We start from the raw sequence: 22,015 nt of genomic DNA on the forward strand, positions 1-22,015 counted from the left end.
CTCTCTCTGTGTGAGTCAGATGTGCTGTTTCTCTCTGTGTGACTCAGTTGTGCTATCTCTCATTGTCTGAGTCAGATGTGCTACCTCTCTCTCTGTGACTCAGTTGTGCTATCTCTCATTGTCTGAGTCAGATGTGCTACCACTCTCTGTGTGACTCAGTTGTGCTATCTCTCAGTGTCTGAGTCAGATATGCTATCTCTCTCTGTGTGAATCAGACGTGCTTTCTCCTGCTGTTTGACTCAGATGTGCTACCTCTCTCTGTGTGACTCTTCAGAACTCTTCAGTCTAGACTTCTTTAGAGTCATTACCATCAGGAGACTAGAACTCTTCATTCTAGACTTCTTTATAGTCATTACCATCAGGAGACTAGAACTCTTCATTCTAGACTTCTTTAGAGTCATTACCATCAGGAGACTAAAACTCTTCATTCTAGACTTCTTTAGAGTCATTGCCATCAGGAGACTAGAACTCTTCAGTCTAGACTTCTTTAGAGTCATTACCATCAGGAGACTAGAACTCTTCATTCTAGACTTCTTTAGAGTCATTGCCATCAGGAGACTAGAACTCTTCAGTCTAGACTTCTTTAGAGTCATTACCATCAGGAGACTATAACTCTTCAGTCTAGACTTCTTTAGAGTCATTACCATCAGGAGACTATAACTCTTCAGTCTAGACTTCTTTAGAGTCATTACCATCAGGAGACTAGGAACTCTTCAGTCTAGACTTCAACTCTCTCAACCAGTGATTATATTTTTTTAAAACAAGGTCTGTAAATCTGTTCTGCTCTGTGCTGCTGAGCTAATTGCTACTGAAGCACAGTGACAAAGTTACCCAGACTAATGTAATTATCTCTCTCTCTCTCTCTCTCTCTCTCTCTCTCTCTCTCTCTCTCTCTCTCTCTCTCTCTCTCTCTCTCTCTCTCTCTCTCTCTCTCACACTCTCTCTCTCTCTCTCTCTGCTGTGGTTTCAGGGCAAAATCGTGAAAACAAGAGAAGTTGGCTTCTTTCCAAGCAGTGCCGTGAAGCCGTACCCATGTGTAAGCCAAGCACTAAGAAGTGCGTTAGAAGTGTTGTTCAAGCAGTAAACAGAGGCTTTGGGTGGCGAAACAGGCAGAAGAACATATTTTTTCCAGGGGGTGAAACAGACACTGGGATGATTGTTAGAAACTTTGCCTCCGGGAGAAAAAAAGGGGATTTTACATGATTATGGATGAAGGAGATAATTCATGGTGCTTTAGCAGCAGTTTTTAAATTCAACAATTGAATTAGCAACACAGTTTATATACGTCACTATGTCATTTCACATACCACTAAAGAAGAAGGCACATCCTCGGGTATCTATCACTAAATGCATGGGAAACATTCGCTAGTCAAACTATATATTGTCCATTTTGACATGTTTGTATCACTGAACGTCTTGTTCCTTCAGAATCCACATAATGTCTCTGTTTTCAGTCAGACGATATGTCATTGACATGAGTAGATGTACTTTTATATTGACACAGAGCAGATGACCTACAGTGCTATCTGGATGCTTACACCACGGTAAAGATAACAAGTACATTATGCTACTTCATTAGGTTCATAGGAAATACCAAAACCACCTGTTGACGACAAAACCCAAATGTTATGTTAAACATATTCATGGTAGTCGGGACTACCGCCACAAAAGAGAGGGGGAAACACATACTATTGACTTAGTTGGCCGTAGGGGTAAGTGAATGCTTTACTGACTGATGTATGCAACAGTGAGCTTCAGGTTGGGTGGGATTGTGGGAATGAAAGAACAATGGCTCATGTGTTGAACAATGTCTCTCTCTCTCTCTCGCTCTCCTCTCTCTTTTCTTTCTCTCTCTCTCTCCCTCTTCTCTCTCTCTATCTCTCTTTCTCTCTCCCTCTCTCTCTCTCTCTTTCTATCTCTCTCTTCTCTCTCTTCTCTCTCTCCTCTCTCTCTTCTCTCTCTCTCTCTCTCTCTCTCTCTCTCTCTCTCTCTTATATCTATCTCTCTTTCTCTCTCTCTCTCTCTCTCTCTTATATCTATCTCTCTCCTCTCTCTCTCTTCTCTCTCTCTTCTATCTATCTCTTCTCTCTCTCTTCTATCTCTCTATCTCTCTCTCTCTCTATCTCTCTCTTCTATCTCTCTCTCTTCTATCTCTCTCTCTCTCTCTCTCTATCTCTCTCTTCTATCTCTCTCTCTCTCTCTCTATCTCTCTCTTCTATCTCTCTCTCTCTCTCAATCTCTCTCTTCTATCTCTCTCTCTCTCTATCTCTCTCTTCTATCTCTCTCTCTCTCCTCTTCTATCTCTCTCTCTCTCTATCTCTCTCTTCTATCTCTCTCTCTCTTCTATCTCTCTCTCTCCTATCTCTCTCTTCTATCTCTCCCTCTCTCTATCTCTATCTTCTATCTCTCTCTCTCTCTCTTCTATCTCTCTCTCTCTCTATCTCTCTCTTCTATCTCTCTCTCTCTTCTATCTCTCTCTCTCCTATCTCTCTCTTCTATCTCTCCCTCTCTCTCTATCTCTCTCTTCTATCTCTCTCTCTCTATCTCTCTCTCTCTTCTATCTCTCTCTCTCTCTCTCTTCTATCTCTCTCTCTCTATCTCTCTCTTCTATCTCTCTCTCTCTTCTATCTCTCTCCTATCTCTCTCTTCTATCTCTATCTCTCTCTTCTATCTCTCTCTCTCCTATCTCTCTCTCTCTCTTCTATCTCTCTCTCTCTCTTCTATCTCTCTCTTCTATCTCTCTCTCTCTCTATCTCTCTCTTCTATCTCTCTCTCTCTCTTCTATCTCTCTCTCTCTCTTCTATCTCTCTCTCTCTCTATCTCTCTCTTCTATCTCTCTCTCTCTCTTCTATCTCTCTCTCTCTCTTCTATCTCTCTCTCTCTCTATCTCTCTCTTCTATCTCTCTCTCTCTCTTCTATCTCTCTCTTCTCTTCTCTGCTCTCTCTTTTCTCCCCCCCCTCCTCTCTCTCTCTCTCTCTCTCTCTCTCTCTCTCTCTCTCTCTCTCTCTCTCTCTCTCTCTCTTCTCTCTCTCTCTCTTCTATTTACCCTCAGGTCCCTAAACCTGTCGACTACTCCACACAACCCTGGTATGTTCACATGCGAATGAATCTCACCAAAATTTCATGCAAAAACTGCCTTTCCCTTGCTTTGTCACAGTATGTTGGATCATTAGTGGTTGTCTGTCGACCTTTCAGGTTAAATTGGTGGGTGTTATTTCATCTAGACTGTAGTTTAGTATACGACTCCTGATTCTGCTCTCTAGGTTATACAGAGCCTTCAGAAAGTATTCATACCTCTTGACCTTTTCCACATTCTGTTGTGTTACAGCCTGAATTCAAAATGGATTAAATACATATTGTTTCTCTCCCATCTACACGCTATACCCCATAATGACAAAGTGAAAACATATATATATATTTTTTTAAATCTTTTCTAATTTATTTAAAATGAAATACAGAAATGTCTAATTTACACAAGTATTCACACCCCTGAGTCAATACATTAGAATCACCTTTGGCAGCGATTACAGCTGTGAGTAATTCTGGGTAAGTCTCTAAGAGCTTCATACACCTGGATTGTACAATATTTCCACATGATTATTTTTAACCTTTTACTGCAGTGGGCTAAATTAGGGTCACACAGAGTGTTTCTGGGTAGTCTTAAATAAATCTATGTTTGAAAGAAAACCTCACACACGTGGTTATGGGCTTAAATAAAATATACACCTGAACATACAGTATATAGAGTTGAATGTATTTCATTTAGACTTTACTACCCAATATTACACTTTATATGACATTATAGAAGTCTGAAATATAACACAACTGTTAGACATAGAAACATCAGATTTTCTGTGTTATAAAAGTTTTGGATTTTCGGCTGTTTTTGTTTATGAAAAATATCAATAACATTCCATCCATGAGGCCACTAGAGGGTGATTTGGTAATTAGACGCAGGAAAGGGCTATAATTCTTCAAGCTTTGTCTTTGTCTGGTTGTTGATCATTGCCAGACAGACATTTTCAAGTCTTGCCATACATTTTCAAGACGATTTAAGTCAAAACTGTAACTAGGCCATCCAGGAGAACATTCATCGACGTCTTGGTAAGTAACTCCAGTGTAGATTTGTCCTGCTGAAAGGTGAGTTCATCTCCCAGTGTCTGTTGGAAAGCTGACTGAACCAGGTTTTCCTAAAGGATTTTGCCTGTGCTCAGGTCTATTTAGTTTATTTTTATCCTAAAAGCATCCTGGTCCTTGCCAATGACAAGCACACCCATAACATGATGCAGGCACCACCATGCATGAAAATGTGTTGGATTTGCCCCAAACATAACGCTTTGTATTCAGGAATGATTTATCAGTATTACTTTACTGCCTTGTTGCAAACAGGATACATATTGTGGAATATTTGTATTATGTACAGGCTCTTTTCACTCTGTCATTTAGGTTAGCATTGTGGAATAACTACAATGTTGTTGATCCATCCTCATGTCTCTCCTATCACAGCCATTAAACTCTGTAACTGTTTTAAAGTCACCATTGACCTCATGGTGAAATGCCTGAGCAGTTTACCTTCATCTCCGGCAACTGAGTTAGGAAGGACGCCTGCATCTTTATGGTGACTGGGTGTATTGATACACCATCCACAGTGTAATTAATAACTTCACCATGCTCAAAGGGATATTCAATGTCTGCTTTGCTATTTGTTTTACCATCTACTAACAGTTGCCCTTCTTTGCGAGGCATTGGAAAACCCTTGGTCTTTATGGTTGAATCGGTGTTAGAGATTCACTGCTCTACTGTGGGACTTTACAGCTAATTGTATGTGTGCGGTAGTCGTTCAAAAGTCATGTTGAAGAGCGAGTCCATGCAACTTATTGTGTGACTTGTTAAGCAGATGTTTTACTTATTTAGGCATCACAAAGGGGTTGAATACATTTCAGCTTTTCATTTTTTAAATTAATTTGTAAACATTTCTAAAAACACAATTCCACATTGACATTATGGGGTATTGTGTGTAAGCCAGTGTCACACAATATAAATTTAATCATTTTTATATTCAGGTTGTAACACAACAAAATGTGGAAAAAGGGTCTGAATACTTCCTGAAGCCGCTGTAACAGGATGTGTCTGTTTGTTTCAGTTTTATTTATGACCTTCCTATGTTCTGTCTGTGTATACAGCATCTCTAAACTATCATATCCTGCCTGTGGCTCCTGTATACAGCATCTCTAAACTATCATATCCTGCCTGTGGCTCCTGTATACAGCATCTCTAAACTATCATATCCTGCCTGTGGCTCCTGTATACAGCATCTCTAAACTATCATATCCTGCCTGTGGCTCCTGTATACAGCATCTCTAAACTATCATATCCTGCCTGTGGCTCCTGTATACAGCATCTCTAAACTATCATATCCTGCCTGTGGCTCCTGTATACAGCATCTCTAAACTATCATATCCTGCCTGTGGCTCCTGTATACAGCATCTCTAAACTATCATATCCTGCCTGTGGCTCCTGTATACAGCATCTCTAAACTATCATATCCTGCCTGTGGCTCCTGTATACAGCATCTCTAAACTATCATATCCTGCCTGTGGCTCCTGTATACAGCATCTCTAAACTATCATATCCTGCCTGTGGCTCATGTATACAGCATCTCTAAACTATCATATCCTGCCTGTGGCTCCTGTATACAGCATCTCTAAACTATCATATCCTGCCTGTGGCTCCTGTATACAGCATCTCTAAACTATCATATCCTGCCTGTGGCTCCTGTATACAGCATCTCTAAACTATCATATCCTGCCTGTGGCTCCTGTATACAGCATCTCTAAACTATCATATCCTGCCTGTGGCTCCTGTATACAGCATCTCTAAACTATCATATCCTGCCTGTGGCTCCTGTATACAGCATCTCTAAACTATCATATCCTGCCTGTGGCTCCTGTATACAGTATCTCCAACCTATCATATCCTGCCTGTGGGTACTGTACTGTAGGTTTGCTGGGCCCATGGAGAGACTGCAGGCTGAGGCAGAGCTGATTAGCAGAGGCAACAGCACTTACCTGGTCCGCCACCGGAGCCGCGAGCTCACAGAGTACGCCATCAGCATCAAGTAAGTTAGTAGCATGGCAGTACTGCACATTACAGTTGTCGTGTCTTTGGCTATGCCGGATTAAGTGATATGACATGCTATTCTATAAAATCCTTTCTCCGTAATTAATATTACCTGATTGAGCTAATCATGTAAATGTAATTAACTAGAGAGTCGGGGCACCACAAAATAATATTTATAGAGCTGAATAAACTCTTAAAGACCTAGTAATATTTTACATCATTAGCAGTCAATATTAATCAATATTAATCATCAGTATAGCACAGTATTAATCACAGGGGGGAAAGAGGTATTTATGACTGTCATAAACCTACCCCCAGGCCAACGTCATCACACAGTACAGCACATTACCATACATTACAGTGCATTACAGTACAGCACATTACAGTACATTACAGTATAGCACATTACAGTACATTATGGTATAGCACATTACAGCACATTACAGTACATTATGGTATAGCACATTACAGTACATTACAGTACAGTACATTATGGTATAGCACATTACAGCACATTATGGTATAGCACATTACAGTACATTACAGTACAGTACATTATGGTATAGCACATTACAGCACATTATGGTATAGCACATTACAGTACATTACAGTACAGTACATTATGGTATAGCACATTACAGTACATTATGGTATAGCACATTACAGCACATTACAGTACATTATGGTATAGCACATTACAGTACATTACAGTACAGTACATTATGGTATAGCACATTACAGCACATTATGGTATAGCACATTACAGCACATTACAGTACAGTACATTACAGTGCAGCACATTACATTACAGCACATTACAGTACAGTACATTACAGTGCAGCACATTACAGCACATTACAGCACATTACAGCACATTACAGTACAGTACAGCACAGTACATTACAGTACAGCACATTACATTACAGCACATTACATTACAGCACAGTATAGTACAGCACATTACAGTACAGTATAGTACAGTACAGTACATTACAGTGCAGTATAGTACAGTATAGTACAGTACAGTACATTACAGTACAGTATAGTACAGCACATTACAGTACAGTATAGCACATTACATTACAGTACAGTATAGTACAGTACAGTACATTACAGTACATTACAGTACAGTACAGTGCAGTACATTACAGTACATTACAGTATAGCACATTACAGTACATTATGGTATAGCACATTACAGCACATTACAGCACATTACAGTACATTATGGTATAGCACATTACAGCACATTACAGTACAGTACATTACAGTGCAGCACATTACAGCACATTACAGTGCAGCACATTACAGTACAGTACAGCACAGTACAGCACATTACAGTACAGTACATTACAGTGCAGCACATTACAGCACATTACAGTACATTACAGTACATTACATTACAGTAAATTACAGTGCATTACAGTATAGCACAGTATAGTACAGCACATTACAGTACAGTATAGCACAGTGCAGCACATTACAGTACATTATGGTATTGCACAGTATAGCACATTACAGTACAGTACAGTACATTACAGTACAGTATAGTATAGTACAGTACATTACAGTGCAGTATAGTACAGTATAGTACAGTACAGTACAGTATAGTACAGCACATTACAGTACAGTATAGTATAGCACATTACATTACAGTACAGTATAGTATAGTACAGTACAGTACATTACAGTACAGTACAGTGCAGTACAGTACATTACAGTACATTACAGTATAGCACATTACAGTACATTATGGTATAGCACATTACAGCACATTACAATACAGTGCAGTACAGTACATTACAGTACATTACAGTATAGTACAGTACAGCACATTACAGTATAGTACAGTACAGTACATTACAGTATAGTATAGTACAGTGCATTACAGTACAGTACATTGCAGTACAGTATAGTACAGTACATTACAGTACAGCACATTACAGTACATTACAGTATAGTATAGTACAGTATAGTACAGTATAGTACAGTACAGCACATTACAGTGCAGTATAGTACAGTATAGTACAGTATAGCACAGTATAGCACAGTGCAGCACATTACAGTACATTATGGTATTGCACAGTATAGCACATTACAGTACAGTATAGTACAGCACATTACAGTACAGTACATTGCAGTACAGTACAGCACATTACAGTACAGTGCAGTACAGTACATTACAGTACAGTACATTACAGTACAGTGCAGTACAGTACATTACAGTACATTACAGTATAATATAGTACAGTACAGTATAGTACAGTACAGTACAGTACAGTATAGTACAGTGCAGTACAGTACAGTACAGTACATTACAGTACATTACAGTATAATATAGTACAGTACAGTACAGTACATTACAGTATAATATAGTACAGTACAGCACATTACAGTACATTACAGTATAGTACAGTACAGTATAGTACAGTACAGTACATTACAGTATAGTACAGTGCAGTACAGTACATTACAGTACATTACAGTACAGTACATTACAGTACATTACAGTACATTACAGTACAGTACATTACAGTATAGTATAGTACAGTACAGTACATTACAGTACAGTATAGTACAGTACAGTACAGCACATTACAGTACAGTGCAGTACAGTACATTACAGTACATTACAGTACAGTGCAGTACAGTACATGACATTACAGTACAGTAAAGTACAGTACATTACAGTACATTACAGTACAGTACATTATAGTATAGTACAGTACAGTACATTACAGTACAGTACAGTACATTATAGTATAGTACAGTACATTACAGTACATTACAGTACAGTACATTATAGTATAGTACAGTACATTATAGTACATTACAGTATAGTATAGTACAGTACATTACAGTACAGTGCAGTACATTACAGTACATTACAGTACATTACAGTACAGTGCAGTACAGTACATGACAGTACATTACAGTACAGTGCAGTACAGTACATTACAGTACATTACAGTACAGTACATTATAGTATAGTACAGTACAGTACATTACAGTACATTACAGTACAGTACAGTACATTATAGTACATTACAGTACAGTACATTACAGTACAGTACATTACAGTACATTACAGTACAGTGCAGTGCAGTACAGTACATTACAGTACATTACAGTACAGTACATTATAGTATAGTACAGTACAGTACATTACAGTACATTACAGTACAGTACAGTACAGTACAGTACATTATAGTATAGTACAGTACAGTACATTACAGTACATTACAGTACAGTACAGTACAGTACTGTACAGTACAGTACAGCACATTACAGTACAGTACAGTACATTACAGTACATTACAGTACAGTACATTATAGTATAGTACAGTACAGTACATTACAGTACATTACAGTACAGTACAGTACAGTACAGTACATTATAGTATAGTACAGTACAGTACATTACAGTACATTACAGTACAGTACAGTACTGTACAGTACAGCACATTACAGTACATTACAGTACAGTACATTATAGTACAGTACAGTACAGCACATTACAGTACATTACAGTACAGTACATTACAGTACAGTACAGTACAGTACAGTACAGTACAGTACTGTACAGTACAGCACATTACAGTACATTACAGTACAGTACATTATAGTACAGTACAGTACAGCACATTACAGTACATTACAGTACAGTACATTATAGTACAGTACAGCCACACTGCTAATAGCCATTAGCCGTTAGTCATAGAGGAGAAAAGGCTCTTCCTCTTCCTCTTCCTCTGTCAGTGGAGGTGATATGTGTAGTTCAGTCCTACCGTTGACTTTCTGCACAGACTGTACTGTATGTTGCTCTGCCCCGGATAAGAGCATGGACTGAAGGAAAAATGTTGGACAATACATGCATTGTATTGTGCGTTGAAAAGTAACTTGAGGTGAGACGTGCAGGAGTAATGATTCTTTATAAGTGACTCCCACAAGTACAGTGGGAATATGTTTAAGTGCGGTGAAGCACTCTGCTACAAACACATTAAAAGCCCGTGGCGACGTAGACTGGAAAAGAATCTTTGCGTGTTATCACTGTATCATTTCAGTCACCTGCGGCTGTTGGTATGCTGCAGATAGACAGATGACAGCACTGAATGTTCAGACAGGCTGGAACAGGCCAATGATATGCAGCGTTTGTGTTTCTGTGCCAAGGTGGGTTGAAACACTCCTTCCCTACAGGGAGCTGGTAAAACTTAGAGAGAGAGAGAGAGAGAGAGAGAGGGAAAGAGACATTTGAAATGTCTAACTTCTTTTAAAACTTTTGTGAGTGTAATGTTTACTAATGTTTCGCTTGTTTATTTCCCTTTTGTTTATTATCTATTTCACTTTGCTTTGACAATGTAAACATGTGTTTCCCATGCCAGCAAAGCCCTTTGAATATCATTTAATTAAGAGAGAGAGAGGGAGAGAGGGAGAGAGAGAGAGGGAGAGAGAAAGAGAGGGAGAGAGAGAGAGAGAGAGAGAGAGAGAGAGAGAGAGGGAGGGAGAGGGAGAGAGAGAGGGAGAGAGAGGGAGAGAGAGAGGGAGAGAGAGAGAGAGGGAGAGAGAGAGAGAGAGAGAGAGAGAGAGAGGGGAGAGAGAGAGAGAGAGGGAGAGAGAGAGAGGGAGGGCTGCTCTGAGAGGCTGCTGGCAATGCTTTTTTTTTAAACCCCCTTCAACCAAATAATTCATCTCCTCCTTTTTTCTCTCTAATGAAAGCTTTTTCACTGTCTTCAAGTTCCACCGGAGCTGAAGTCTTAATTGCTTGTGTGCGATGCATGCTGCTGCAGCACCGGTGAATAGACCCAGAGAGACCGTTATACAGCCTGCTCAAGGTTATTAAATCCTCACAACGAGAGAGAGAGAGAAAGAGAAAAAAAGAAACTCCGCACACTTATGTGGAAACTACATGAAGTGTTTGAATTAGACAATGACCTATCCCTGGCCCCCTCTGTATAACTCTGCTGTTCTACTGAGGCCCTATCCCTGGCCCCCTCTGTATAACTCTGCTGTTCTACTGAGGCCCTATCCCTGGCCCCCTCTGTATAACTCTGCTGTTCTACTGAGGACCTATCCCTGGCCCCCTCTGTATAACTCTGCTGTTCTACTGAGGACCTATCCCTGGCCCCCTCTGTATAACTCTGCTGTTCTACTGAGGCCCTATCCCTGGCCCCCTCTGTATAACTCTGCTGTTCTACTGAGGCCCTATCCCTGGCCCCCTCTGTATAACTCTGCTGTTCTACTGAGGCCCTATCCCTGGCCCCCTCTGTATAACTATGCTGTTCTACTGAGGCCCTATCCCTGGCCCCCTCTGTATAACTATGCTGTTCTACTGAGGCCCTATCCCTGGCCCCCTCTGTATAACTCTGCTGTTCTACTGAGGCCCTATCCCTGGCCCCCTCTGTATAACTCTGCTGTTCTACTGAGGCCCTATCCCTGGCCCCCTCTGTATAACTCTGCTGTTCTACTGAGGCCCTATCCCTGGCCCCCTCTGTATAGCTCTGCTGTTCTACTGAGGCCCTACCCTGGCCCCCTCTGTATAACTCTGCTGTTCTACTGAGGACCTATCCCTGGCCCCCTCTGTATAACTCTGCTGTTCTACTGAGGACCTATCCCTGGCCCCCTCTGTATAACTCTGCTGTTCTACTGAGGCCCTATCCCTGGCCCCCTCTGTATAGCTCTGCTGTTCTACTGAGGCCCTACCCTGGCCCCCTCTGTATAGCTCTGCTGTTCTACTGAGGCCCTATCCCTGGCCCCCTCTGTATAGCTCTGCTGTTCTACTGAGGCCCTATCCCTGGCCCCCTCTGTATAACTCTGCTGTTCTACTGAGGCCCTAACCCTGGCCCCCTCTGTATAGCTCTGCTGTTCTACTGAGGCCCTACCCTGGCCCCCTCTGTATAGCTCTGCTGTTCTACTGAGGCCCTACCCTTGCCCCCTCTGTATAACTCTGCTGTTCTACTGAGGACCTATCCCTGGCCCCCTCTGTATAACTCTGCTGTTCTACTGAGGACCTATCCCTGGCCCCCTCTGTATAACTCTGCTGTTCTACTGAGGCCCTATCCCTGGCCCCCTCTGTATAGCTCTGCTGTTCTACTGAGGCCCTACCCTGGCCCCCTCTGTATAACTCTGCTGTTCTACTGAGGCCCTATCCCTGGCCCCCTCTGCATAGCTCTGCTGTTCTACTGAGGCCCTATCCCTGGCCCCCTCTGCATAGCTCTGCTGTTCTACTGAGGCCCTATCCCTGGCCCCCTCTGCATAGCTCTGCTGTTCTACTGAGGCCCTATCCCTGGCCCCCTCTGCATAGCTCTGCTGTTCTACTGAGGCCCTATCCCTGGCCCCCTCTGCATAGCTCTGCTGTTCTACTGAGGACCTATCCCTGGCCCCCTCTGCATAGCTCTGCTGTTCTACTGAGGACCTATCCCTGGCCCCCTCTGCATAGCTCTGCTGTTCTACTGAGGACCTATCCCTGGCCCCCTCTGTATAACTCTGCTGTTCTACTGAGGCCCTATCTCTGGCCCCCTCTGTATAACTCTGCTATTCTACTGAGGCCCTGCCACCTTCCTTCTACAAGCTACACTGTTCTACTGAGGCCCTGCCATCATCCTTCTACAAGCTACACTGTTCTACTGAGGCCCTGCCATCATCCTTCTACAAGCTACACTCTGCTATTCTAATGAGGCCCTGCCACCTTCCTTCTATAAGCTACATTCTGCTATTCTACTGAGGCCCTGCCACCTTCCTTCTACAAGCTACACTGTTCTACTGAGGCCATGCCCCTTTTTCTTCCACAAGCTACACTGTTCTACTGAGGCCCTGCCACCTTCCTTCTACAAGCTACACTGTTCTACTGAGGCCCTGCCACCTTCCTTCCACAAGCTACACTGTTCTACTGTGGCCCTGCCACCTTCCTTCTACAAGCTACACTGTTCTACTGAGGCCCTGCCACCTTCCTTCTACAAGCTACACTGTTCTACTGAGGCCCTGCCATCTTCCTTCTACAAGCTACACTGTTCTACTGAGGCCCTGCCACCTTCCTTCCACAAGCTACACTGTTCTACTGAGGCCCTGCCATCTTCCTTCTACAAGCTACACTGTTCTACTGAGGCCCTGCCACCTTCCTTCCACAAGCTACACTGTTCTACTGAGGCCCTGCCACCTTCCTTCTACAAGCTACACTGTTCTACTGAGGCCCTGCCACCTTCCTTCCACAAGATACAACCACTAGAGTCGAGCCAAGAGGACCCAGCCAGTCAGTCAAAATGTCAGTGTACAATTGACCTGTCACTGGGGTTGTAGACTATGGATTAGGCCACGTTATTAAGGGTATTACTGCTCTGAGAGGGAGGTAAGAGAATAATGATGGAGAATTAAAGAGATCAAGAGAGGACAGGGCTCGGTGTCTCTATTACCCTCCATTATCCCCTCCCCCTGCCCCACTTGGTCCTACTCAGGCCCCCCTAAATGGGGGGTGACTGTCCCTTCGTCAGTCTCCACCTCCCCCCTGGCTCCTGAAATACCAAGGGGTAGCGAGGAATGGTGCCCCGGTCTATCAACATCGATCTCAATGATCACCAGAAAATTACACTCATCACTTATTAATGGGCCACAGGTACAGCAACGACGTGAAGCACATCAAGATCCTGAACAGGGACGGCTGCTTTCACATCGCAGAGAACAACAAGTTCGGGAGTATATTAGTGAGTCTGTTTCCTTTTACAACACCCTCAATGCATTTCATACAGAAATAACTCACTCATAGCATTTCTCGAATTATGTGTCAAAACATGAATCTTATTTTAGCTGCTTGCTGTGTGAAAATGGCTGCAATTAGAGTTGGTTTACCGGTGTGGTTTACTTCACTGCCTGTAGGCCTTGTAGAGAGTTATAGACAGGGACTGGTCCAGGGTGGATTGGATGTGTTCTCTCCCTTCTATTCACCCAATATTATGTTGGCTTTAGCTATGCTTTACAAAGGACATTTTTACTGTTAGTCCTCTTCTGTAGTCCTCTTCTGTAGTCCTCTTCTGTAGTCCTCTTCTGTAGTCCTCTTCTGTAGTCCTCCTCTGTAGTCCTCTTCTGTAGTCCTCTTCTGTAGTCCTCTTCTGTAGTCCTCTTCTGTAGTCCTCTTCTGTAGTCTTCTTCTGTAGTCTTCTTCTGTAGTCCTCTTCTGTAGTCCTCTTCTGTAGTCTTCTTCTGTAGTCCTCCTCTGTAGTCCTCTTCTGTAGTCCTCTTCTGTAGTCCTCTTCTGTAGTCTTCTTCTGTAGTCTTCTTCTGTAGTCCTCCTCTGTAGTCCTCTTCTGTAGTCCTCTTCTGTAGTCTTCTTCTGTAGTCCTCCTCTGTAGTCCTATTCTTTACACATAGCCTACTTTTATTGTTGGCAAACTTTTCATAAAATGTCAAACTACCTGACACATTTTCACTTAAAGGTAATTTGTAATTGGACAGAGGGAATGTTTAAACAGATTTAGAACGATATAAAGTACACTATTATTTTTCACACATCATTTTCATAGAAGTTGTGTTGTTAAGTGTTTTTGAGGCTATTTTGCTAACTGTGAGCGTTTTTTGCCTATGCCTGTGGGTGTGTGGGTGTGCAGGAACTGATTGAGTACTATCAACATTACTCCCTGAGGGAAGGCTTCCGAAGCCTGGACACCACACTGCAGTTCCCCTACAGAGAGCAGGAGAGCCCCGCTGCTATGGTCCGTACCAATAAACCTGGAGGAAAGAGTGAGTACACAGTACTGTTACTACGCACACACACTACAGTACTCTACACTACTCTACACTACACTACACTACTCTACACTACACAACACTACTCTACACTACACTACTCTACACTACACTACACTACTCTACACTACTCTACACTACACAACACTACTCTACACTACTCTACACTACACTACACTACTCTACACAACACTACTCTACACTACACTACTCTACACTACACTACACTACTCTACACTACTCTACACTACACTACACTACTCTACACTACACTACACTACACTACTCTACACTACACTACACTACTCTACACTACTCTACTCTACTCTCCACTACTCTACACTACACTACTCTACACTACACTACTCTACACTACTCTACACTACTCTACACTACTCTACACTACTCTACTCTACTCTGCACTACTCTACACTACACCACTCCACACTACACTACTCTACACTAGTCTACACTACACTACACTACTCTACACTACTCTACACTACACTACTCTACTCTACTCTACTCTACTCTAAACTACTCTACACTACTCTGCACTACACTACTCTACACTACTCTACACTACTCTACACTACACTACTGTACACTACTCTACACTACACTACTCTACACTACTCTACACTACACTACTCTACACTACTCTACTCTACTCTGCACTACTCTACACTACTCTACACTACTCTACACTACACTACTCTACACTACTCTACTCTACTCTGCACTACTCTACACTACTCTACACTATTCTACTCTACTCTGCACTACTCTACACAACACTACACTACACTACTCTACACTACTCTACACTACTCTACTCTACTCTGCACTACTCTACACTACACTACACTGCACTACTCTACACTACACTACTCTACACTACACTACTCTACTCTACTCTACTCTACTCTACACTACACTACTCTACACTACTCTACTCTACTCTGCACAACTCTACACTACACCACTCTACACTACACTACTCTACTCTGCACTACTCCACACTACACTACTCTACACTAGTCTACACTACACTACTCTACACTACACTGCAATGACTGGAACGAACTACAAAAATCTCTGAAACTGGAAACACTTATCTCCCTCACTAGCTTTAAGCACCAACTGTCAGAGCAGCTCACAGATTACTGCACCTGTACATAGCCCACCTATAATTTAGCCCAAACAACTACCTCTTTCCCTACTGTATTTAATTAATTTATTTATTTTGCTCCTTTGCACCCCATTATTTTTATTTCTACTTTGCACATTCTTCCACTGCAAAACGACCATTCCAGTGTTTTACTTGCTATATTGTATTTACTTTGCCATCATGGCCTTTTTTGCCTTTACCTCCCTTCTCACCTTATTTGCTCACACTGTATATAGACTTGTTTATCCTGTATTATTGACTGTATGTTTGTTTTACTCCATGTGTAACTCTGTGTCGTTGTATCTGTCAAACTGCTTTGCTTTATCTTGGCCAGGTCGCAATTGTAAATGAGAACTTGTTCTCAACTAGCCTACCTGGTTAAATAAAGGTGAAATAAATCAATAAAAATAGATGGTCTAGATGACAGGTCTAGATGGTCTAGATGAGATGTCTACAGTTCTAGATGGTCTAGATGACAAGACTAGATGACAGGTCTACATGGTCTAGATGACAGGTCTAGATGACAGGTCTACATAGTCTAGATGACAGGTCTACATGGTCTAGATGACAGGTCTAGATGGTCTAGATAACAGGTCTACATGGTCTAAATGACAGGTCTAGATGGTCTAGATGGCCTAGATGACAGGTTTACATGGTCTAGATGACAGGTCTACATGGTCTATATGACAGGTCTAGATGGTCTAGATGACAGGTCTACATGGTCTAGATGACAGGTCTACATGGTCAAGATTACAGGTCTAGATGACAGGTCTACATGGTCTAGATGACAGGTCTAGATGATTGGTCTACATGGTCTAGATGACAGGTCTACATAGTCTAGATAACAGGTCTACATGGTCTAGATTACAAGCCTAGATGACAGGTCTACATGGCCTAGATGACAGGTCTACATGGTCTAGATGACAGGTCTAGATGGCCTAGATGACAGGTCTACATGGTCTAGATGACAGGTCTACATGGTCTAGATTACAAGCCTAGATGACAGGTCTACATGGTCTAGATGACAGGTCTACATGGTCTAGATGACAGGTCTACATGGTCTAGATGACAGGTCTACATGGTCTAGATGACAGGTCTAGATGACAGGTCTAGATGGTCTAGATGACAGGTCTACATGGTCTAGATGACAGGTCTAGATGGTCTAGATGACAGGTCTACATGGTCTAGATGACAGGTCTACATGGTCTAGATGACAGGTCTAGATGACAGGTCTAGATGGTCTAGATGACAGGTCTACATGGTCTAGATGACAGGTCTACATGGTGTAGATGACAGGTCTACATGATCTAGATGACAGGTCTACATGGTCTAGATGACAGGTCTAGATGGTCTAGATGACAGGTCTACATGGTGTAGATGACAGGTCTAGATGGTCTAGATGACAGGACTACATGGTGTAGATGACAGGTCTAGATGGTCTAGATGACAGGTCTAGATGACAGGTCTACATGGTCTAGATGACAGGTCTACATGGTCTAGATGACAGGTCTAGATGGTCTAGATGACAGGTCTAGATGACAGGTCTAGATGGTCTTTATGACAGGTCTACATGGTCTAGATAACAGGTCTACATGGTCTAAATGACAGATCTATATGGTCTAGATGGCCTAGATGACAGGTTTACATGGTCTAGATGACAGGTCTACATGGTCTATATGACAGGTCTAGATGGTCTAGATGACAGGTCTACATGGTCTAGATGACAGGTCTACATGGTCAAGATTACAGGTCTAGATGACAGGTCTACATGGTCTAGATGACAGGTCTAGATGATTGGTCTACATGGTCTAGATGACAGGTCTACATAGTCTAGATAACAGGTCTACATGGTCTAGATTACAAGCCTAGATGACAGGTCTACATGGCCTAGATGACAGGTCTACATGGTCTAGATGACAGGTCTAGATGGCCTAGATGACAGGTCTACATGGTCTAGATGACAGGTCTCCATGGTCTAGATTACAAGCCTAGATGACAGGTCTACATGGTCTAGATGACAGGTCTACATGGTCTAGATGACAGGTCTACATGGTCTAGATGACAGGTCTAGATGACAGGTCTAGATGGTCTAGATGACAGGTCTACATGGTCTAGATGACAGGTCTAGATGGTCTAGATGACAGGTCTACATGGTCTAGATGACAGGTCTACATGGTCTAGATGACAGGTCTAGATGACAGGTCTAGATGGTCTAGATGACAGGTCTACATGGTCTAGATGACAGGTCTACATGGTGTAGATGACAGGTCTACATGATCTAGATGACAGGTCTACATGGTCTAGATGACAGGTCTAGATGGTCTAGATGACAGGTCTACATGGTGTAGATGACAGGTCTAGATGGTCTAGATGACAGGACTACATGGTGTAGATGACAGGTCTAGATGGTCTAGATGACAGGTCTAGATGACAGGTCTACATGGTCTAGATGACAGGTCTACATGGTCTAGATGACAGGTCTAGATGGTCTAGATGACAGGTCTAGATGACAGGTCTAGATGGTCTTTATGACAGGTCTACATGGTCTATATGACAGGTCTAGATGGTCTAGATGACAGGTCTACATGGTCTAGATGACAGGTCTACATGGTCAAGATTACAGGTCTAGATGACAGGTCTACATGGTCTAGATGACAGGTCTAGATGATTGGTCTACATGGTCTAGATGACAGGTCTACATAGTCTAGATAACAGGTCTACATGGTCTAGATTACAAGCCTAGATGACAGGTCTACATGGCCTAGATGACAGGTCTACATGGTCTAGATGACAGGTCTAGATGGCCTAGATGACAGGTCTACATGGTCTAGATGACAGGTCTACATGGTCTAGATTACAAGCCTAGATGACAGGTCTACATGGTCTAGATGACAGGTCTACATGGTCTAGATGACAGGTCTACATGGTCTAGATGACAGGTCTACATGGTCTAGATGACAGGTCTAGATGACAGGTCTAGATGGTCTAGATGACAGGTCTACATGGTCTAGATGACAGGTCTAGATGGTCTAGATGACAGGTCTACATGGTCTAGATGACAGGTCTACATGGTCTAGATGACAGGTCTAGATGACAGGTCTAGATGGTCTAGATGACAGGTCTACATGGTCTAGATGACAGGTCTACATGGTGTAGATGACAGGTCTACATGATCTAGATGACAGGTCTACATGGTCTAGATGACAGGTCTAGATGGTCTAGATGACAGGTCTACATGGTGTAGATGACAGGTCTAGATGGTCTAGATGACAGGACTACATGGTGTAGATGACAGGTCTAGATGGTCTAGATGACAGGTCTAGATGACAGGTCTACATGGTCTAGATGACAGGTCTACATGGTCTAGATGACAGGTCTAGATGGTCTAGATGACAGGTCTAGATGACAGGTCTAGATGGTCTTTATGACAGGTCTACATGGTCTAGATAACAGGTCTACATGGTCTAAATGACAGGTCTAGATGGTCTAGATGGCCTAGATGACAGGTTTACATGGTCTAGATGACAGGTCTACATGGTCTATATGACAGGTCTAGATGGTCTAGATGACAGGTCTACATGGTCTAGATGACAGGTCTACATGGTCAAGATTACAGGTCTAGATGACAGGTCTACATGGTCTAGATGACAGGTCTAGATGATTGGTCTACATGGTCTAGATGACAGGTCTACATAGTCTAGATAACAGGTCTACATGGTCTAGATTACAAGCCTAGATGACAGGTCTACATGGCCTAGATGACAGGTCTACATGGTCTAGATGACAGGTCTAGATGGCCTAGATGACAGGTCTACATGGTCTAGATGACAGGTCTACATGGTCTAGATTACAAGCCTAGATGACAGGTCTACATGGTCTAGATGACAGGTCTACATGGTCTAGATGACAGGTCTACATGGTCTAGATGACAGGTCTAGATGACAGGTCTAGATGGTCTAGATGACAGGTCTACATGGTCTAGATGACAGGTCTAGATGGTCTAGATGACAGGTCTACATGGTCTAGATGACAGGTCTACATGGTCTAGATGACAGGTCTAGATGACAGGTCTAGATGGTCTAGATGACAGGTCTACATGGTCTAGATGACAGGTCTACATGGTGTAGATGACAGGTCTACATGATCTAGATGACAGGTCTACATGGTCTAGATGACAGGTCTAGATGGTCTAGATGACAGGTCTACATGGTGTAGATGACAGGTCTAGATGGTCTAGATGACAGGACTACATGGTGTAGATGACAGGTCTAGATGGTCTAGATGACAGGTCTAGATGACAGGTCTACATGGTCTAGATGACAGGTCTACATGGTCTAGATGACAGGTCTAGATGGTCTAGATGACAGGTCTAGATGACAGGTCTAGATGGTCTTTATGACAGGTCTACATGGTCTAGATGACAGGTCTACATGGTCTAGATGACAGGTCTAGATGACAGGTCTAGATGGTCTAGATGACAGGTCTACATGGTCTAGATGACAGGTCTAGATGACAGGTCTAGATGGTCTAGATGACAGGTCTACATGGTCTAGATGACAGGTCTACATGGTGTAGATGACAGGTCTACATGGTCTAGATGACAGGTCTACATGGTCTAGATGACAGGTCTAAATGGTCTAGATGACAGGTCTACATGGTGTAGATGACAGGACTACATGGTGTAGATGACAGGTCTAGATGGTCTAGATGACAGGTCTAGATGACAGGTCTAGATGACAGGTCTAGATGGCCTAGATGACAGGTCTACATGGTGTAGATGACAGGTCTACAGGGTCTTTATGAGAGGTGAATACTGAATACTGTGTAGTCCTGTGTTGCTGTTAAACCATGAATAAAAGACAACAGAGACAGAGGAGAAGAGGCATGTTGGATCCTGGATCCCAGTGGTGAGCAAGGGGTTAAACGCCGTGCCGATGCCGGCAGTACACCTGGTGCCTCATCCAGTGCGGAGATGAGATTTCACTGTAGCACCATATGTCACCGTGTGAAGAGCGCAAGAAAAACTCCCAGGGTTTGCTGAAGGTTGTTTTGGGGAGATAAACACAGAAAGGAAAGGCTGATGGATACAGTCAGTCAGACGCTGCTGCCAGTCTCACTCTGATAAATACAGTCAGTCAGTCAGTCAGACGCTGCTGCCAGTCTCACTCTGATAAATACAGTCAGTCAGATGCTGCTGCCAGTCTCACTCTGATAAATACAGTCAGTCAGACAGTCAGTCAGACGCTGCTGCCAGTCTCACTCTGATAAATACAGTCAGTCCGACAGTCAGTCAGACGCTGCTGCCAGTCTCACTCTGATAAATACAGTCAGTCAGACGCTGCTGCCAGTCTCACTCTGATAAATACAGTCAGTCAGACGCTGCTGCCAGTCTCACTCTGATAAATACAGTCAGTCAGACGCTGCTGCCAGTCTCACTCTGATAAATACAGTCAGTCAGACGCTGCTGCCAGTCTCACTCTGATAAATACAGTCAGTCAGACGCTGCTGCCAGTCTCACTCTGATAAATACAGTCAGTCAGATGCTGCTGCCAGTCTCACTCTGATAAATACAGTCAGTCAGTCAGGCAGACGCTGCTGCCAGTCTCACTCTGATAAATACAGTCAGTCAGACGCTGCTGCCAGTCTCACTCTGATAAATACAGTCAGTCAGACAGTCAGTCAGTCAGACGCTGCTGCCAGTCTCACTCTGATAAATACAGTCAGACAGTCAGTCAGACGCTGCTGCCAGTCTCACTCTGATAAATACAGTCAGTCAGTCAGTCAGTCAGAAGCTGCTGCCAGTCTCACTCTGATAAATACAGTCAGTCAGACGCTGCTGCCAGTCTCACTCTGATAAATACAGTCAGTCAGACGCTGCTGCCAGTCTCACTCTGATAAATACAGTCAGTCAGTCAGTCAGACGCTGCTGCCAGTCTCACTCTGATAAATACAGTCAGTCAGACGCTGCTGCCAGTCTCACTCTGATAAAT

General features: G+C 42.9%; 1 protein-coding gene across 3 annotated transcripts in view; it reads left to right on the plus strand.

Moving 5' to 3' along the window:
• Positions 1-22,015, plus strand: part of LOC109885250 (guanine nucleotide exchange factor VAV3) — a 218,414-nt gene that overhangs the window by 176,515 nt on the left and 19,884 nt on the right. For all 3 annotated transcript variants that reach the window (XM_031836405.1, XM_031836407.1, XM_031836406.1), the window contains exons 21-25: positions 971-1,036; positions 3,054-3,088; positions 6,003-6,119; positions 13,728-13,815; positions 14,716-14,848. In XM_031836405.1, coding sequence (XP_031692265.1) covers positions 971-1,036; positions 3,054-3,088; positions 6,003-6,119; positions 13,728-13,815; positions 14,716-14,848 — 439 coding nt within the window. The remainder of the gene's footprint in view (positions 1-970; positions 1,037-3,053; positions 3,089-6,002; positions 6,120-13,727; positions 13,816-14,715; positions 14,849-22,015) is intronic.

This window comes from Oncorhynchus kisutch, linkage group LG11 (genome assembly GCF_002021735.2).
Source record: "Oncorhynchus kisutch isolate 150728-3 linkage group LG11, Okis_V2, whole genome shotgun sequence".
NCBI lineage: Eukaryota > Metazoa > Chordata > Actinopteri > Salmoniformes > Salmonidae > Oncorhynchus > Oncorhynchus kisutch.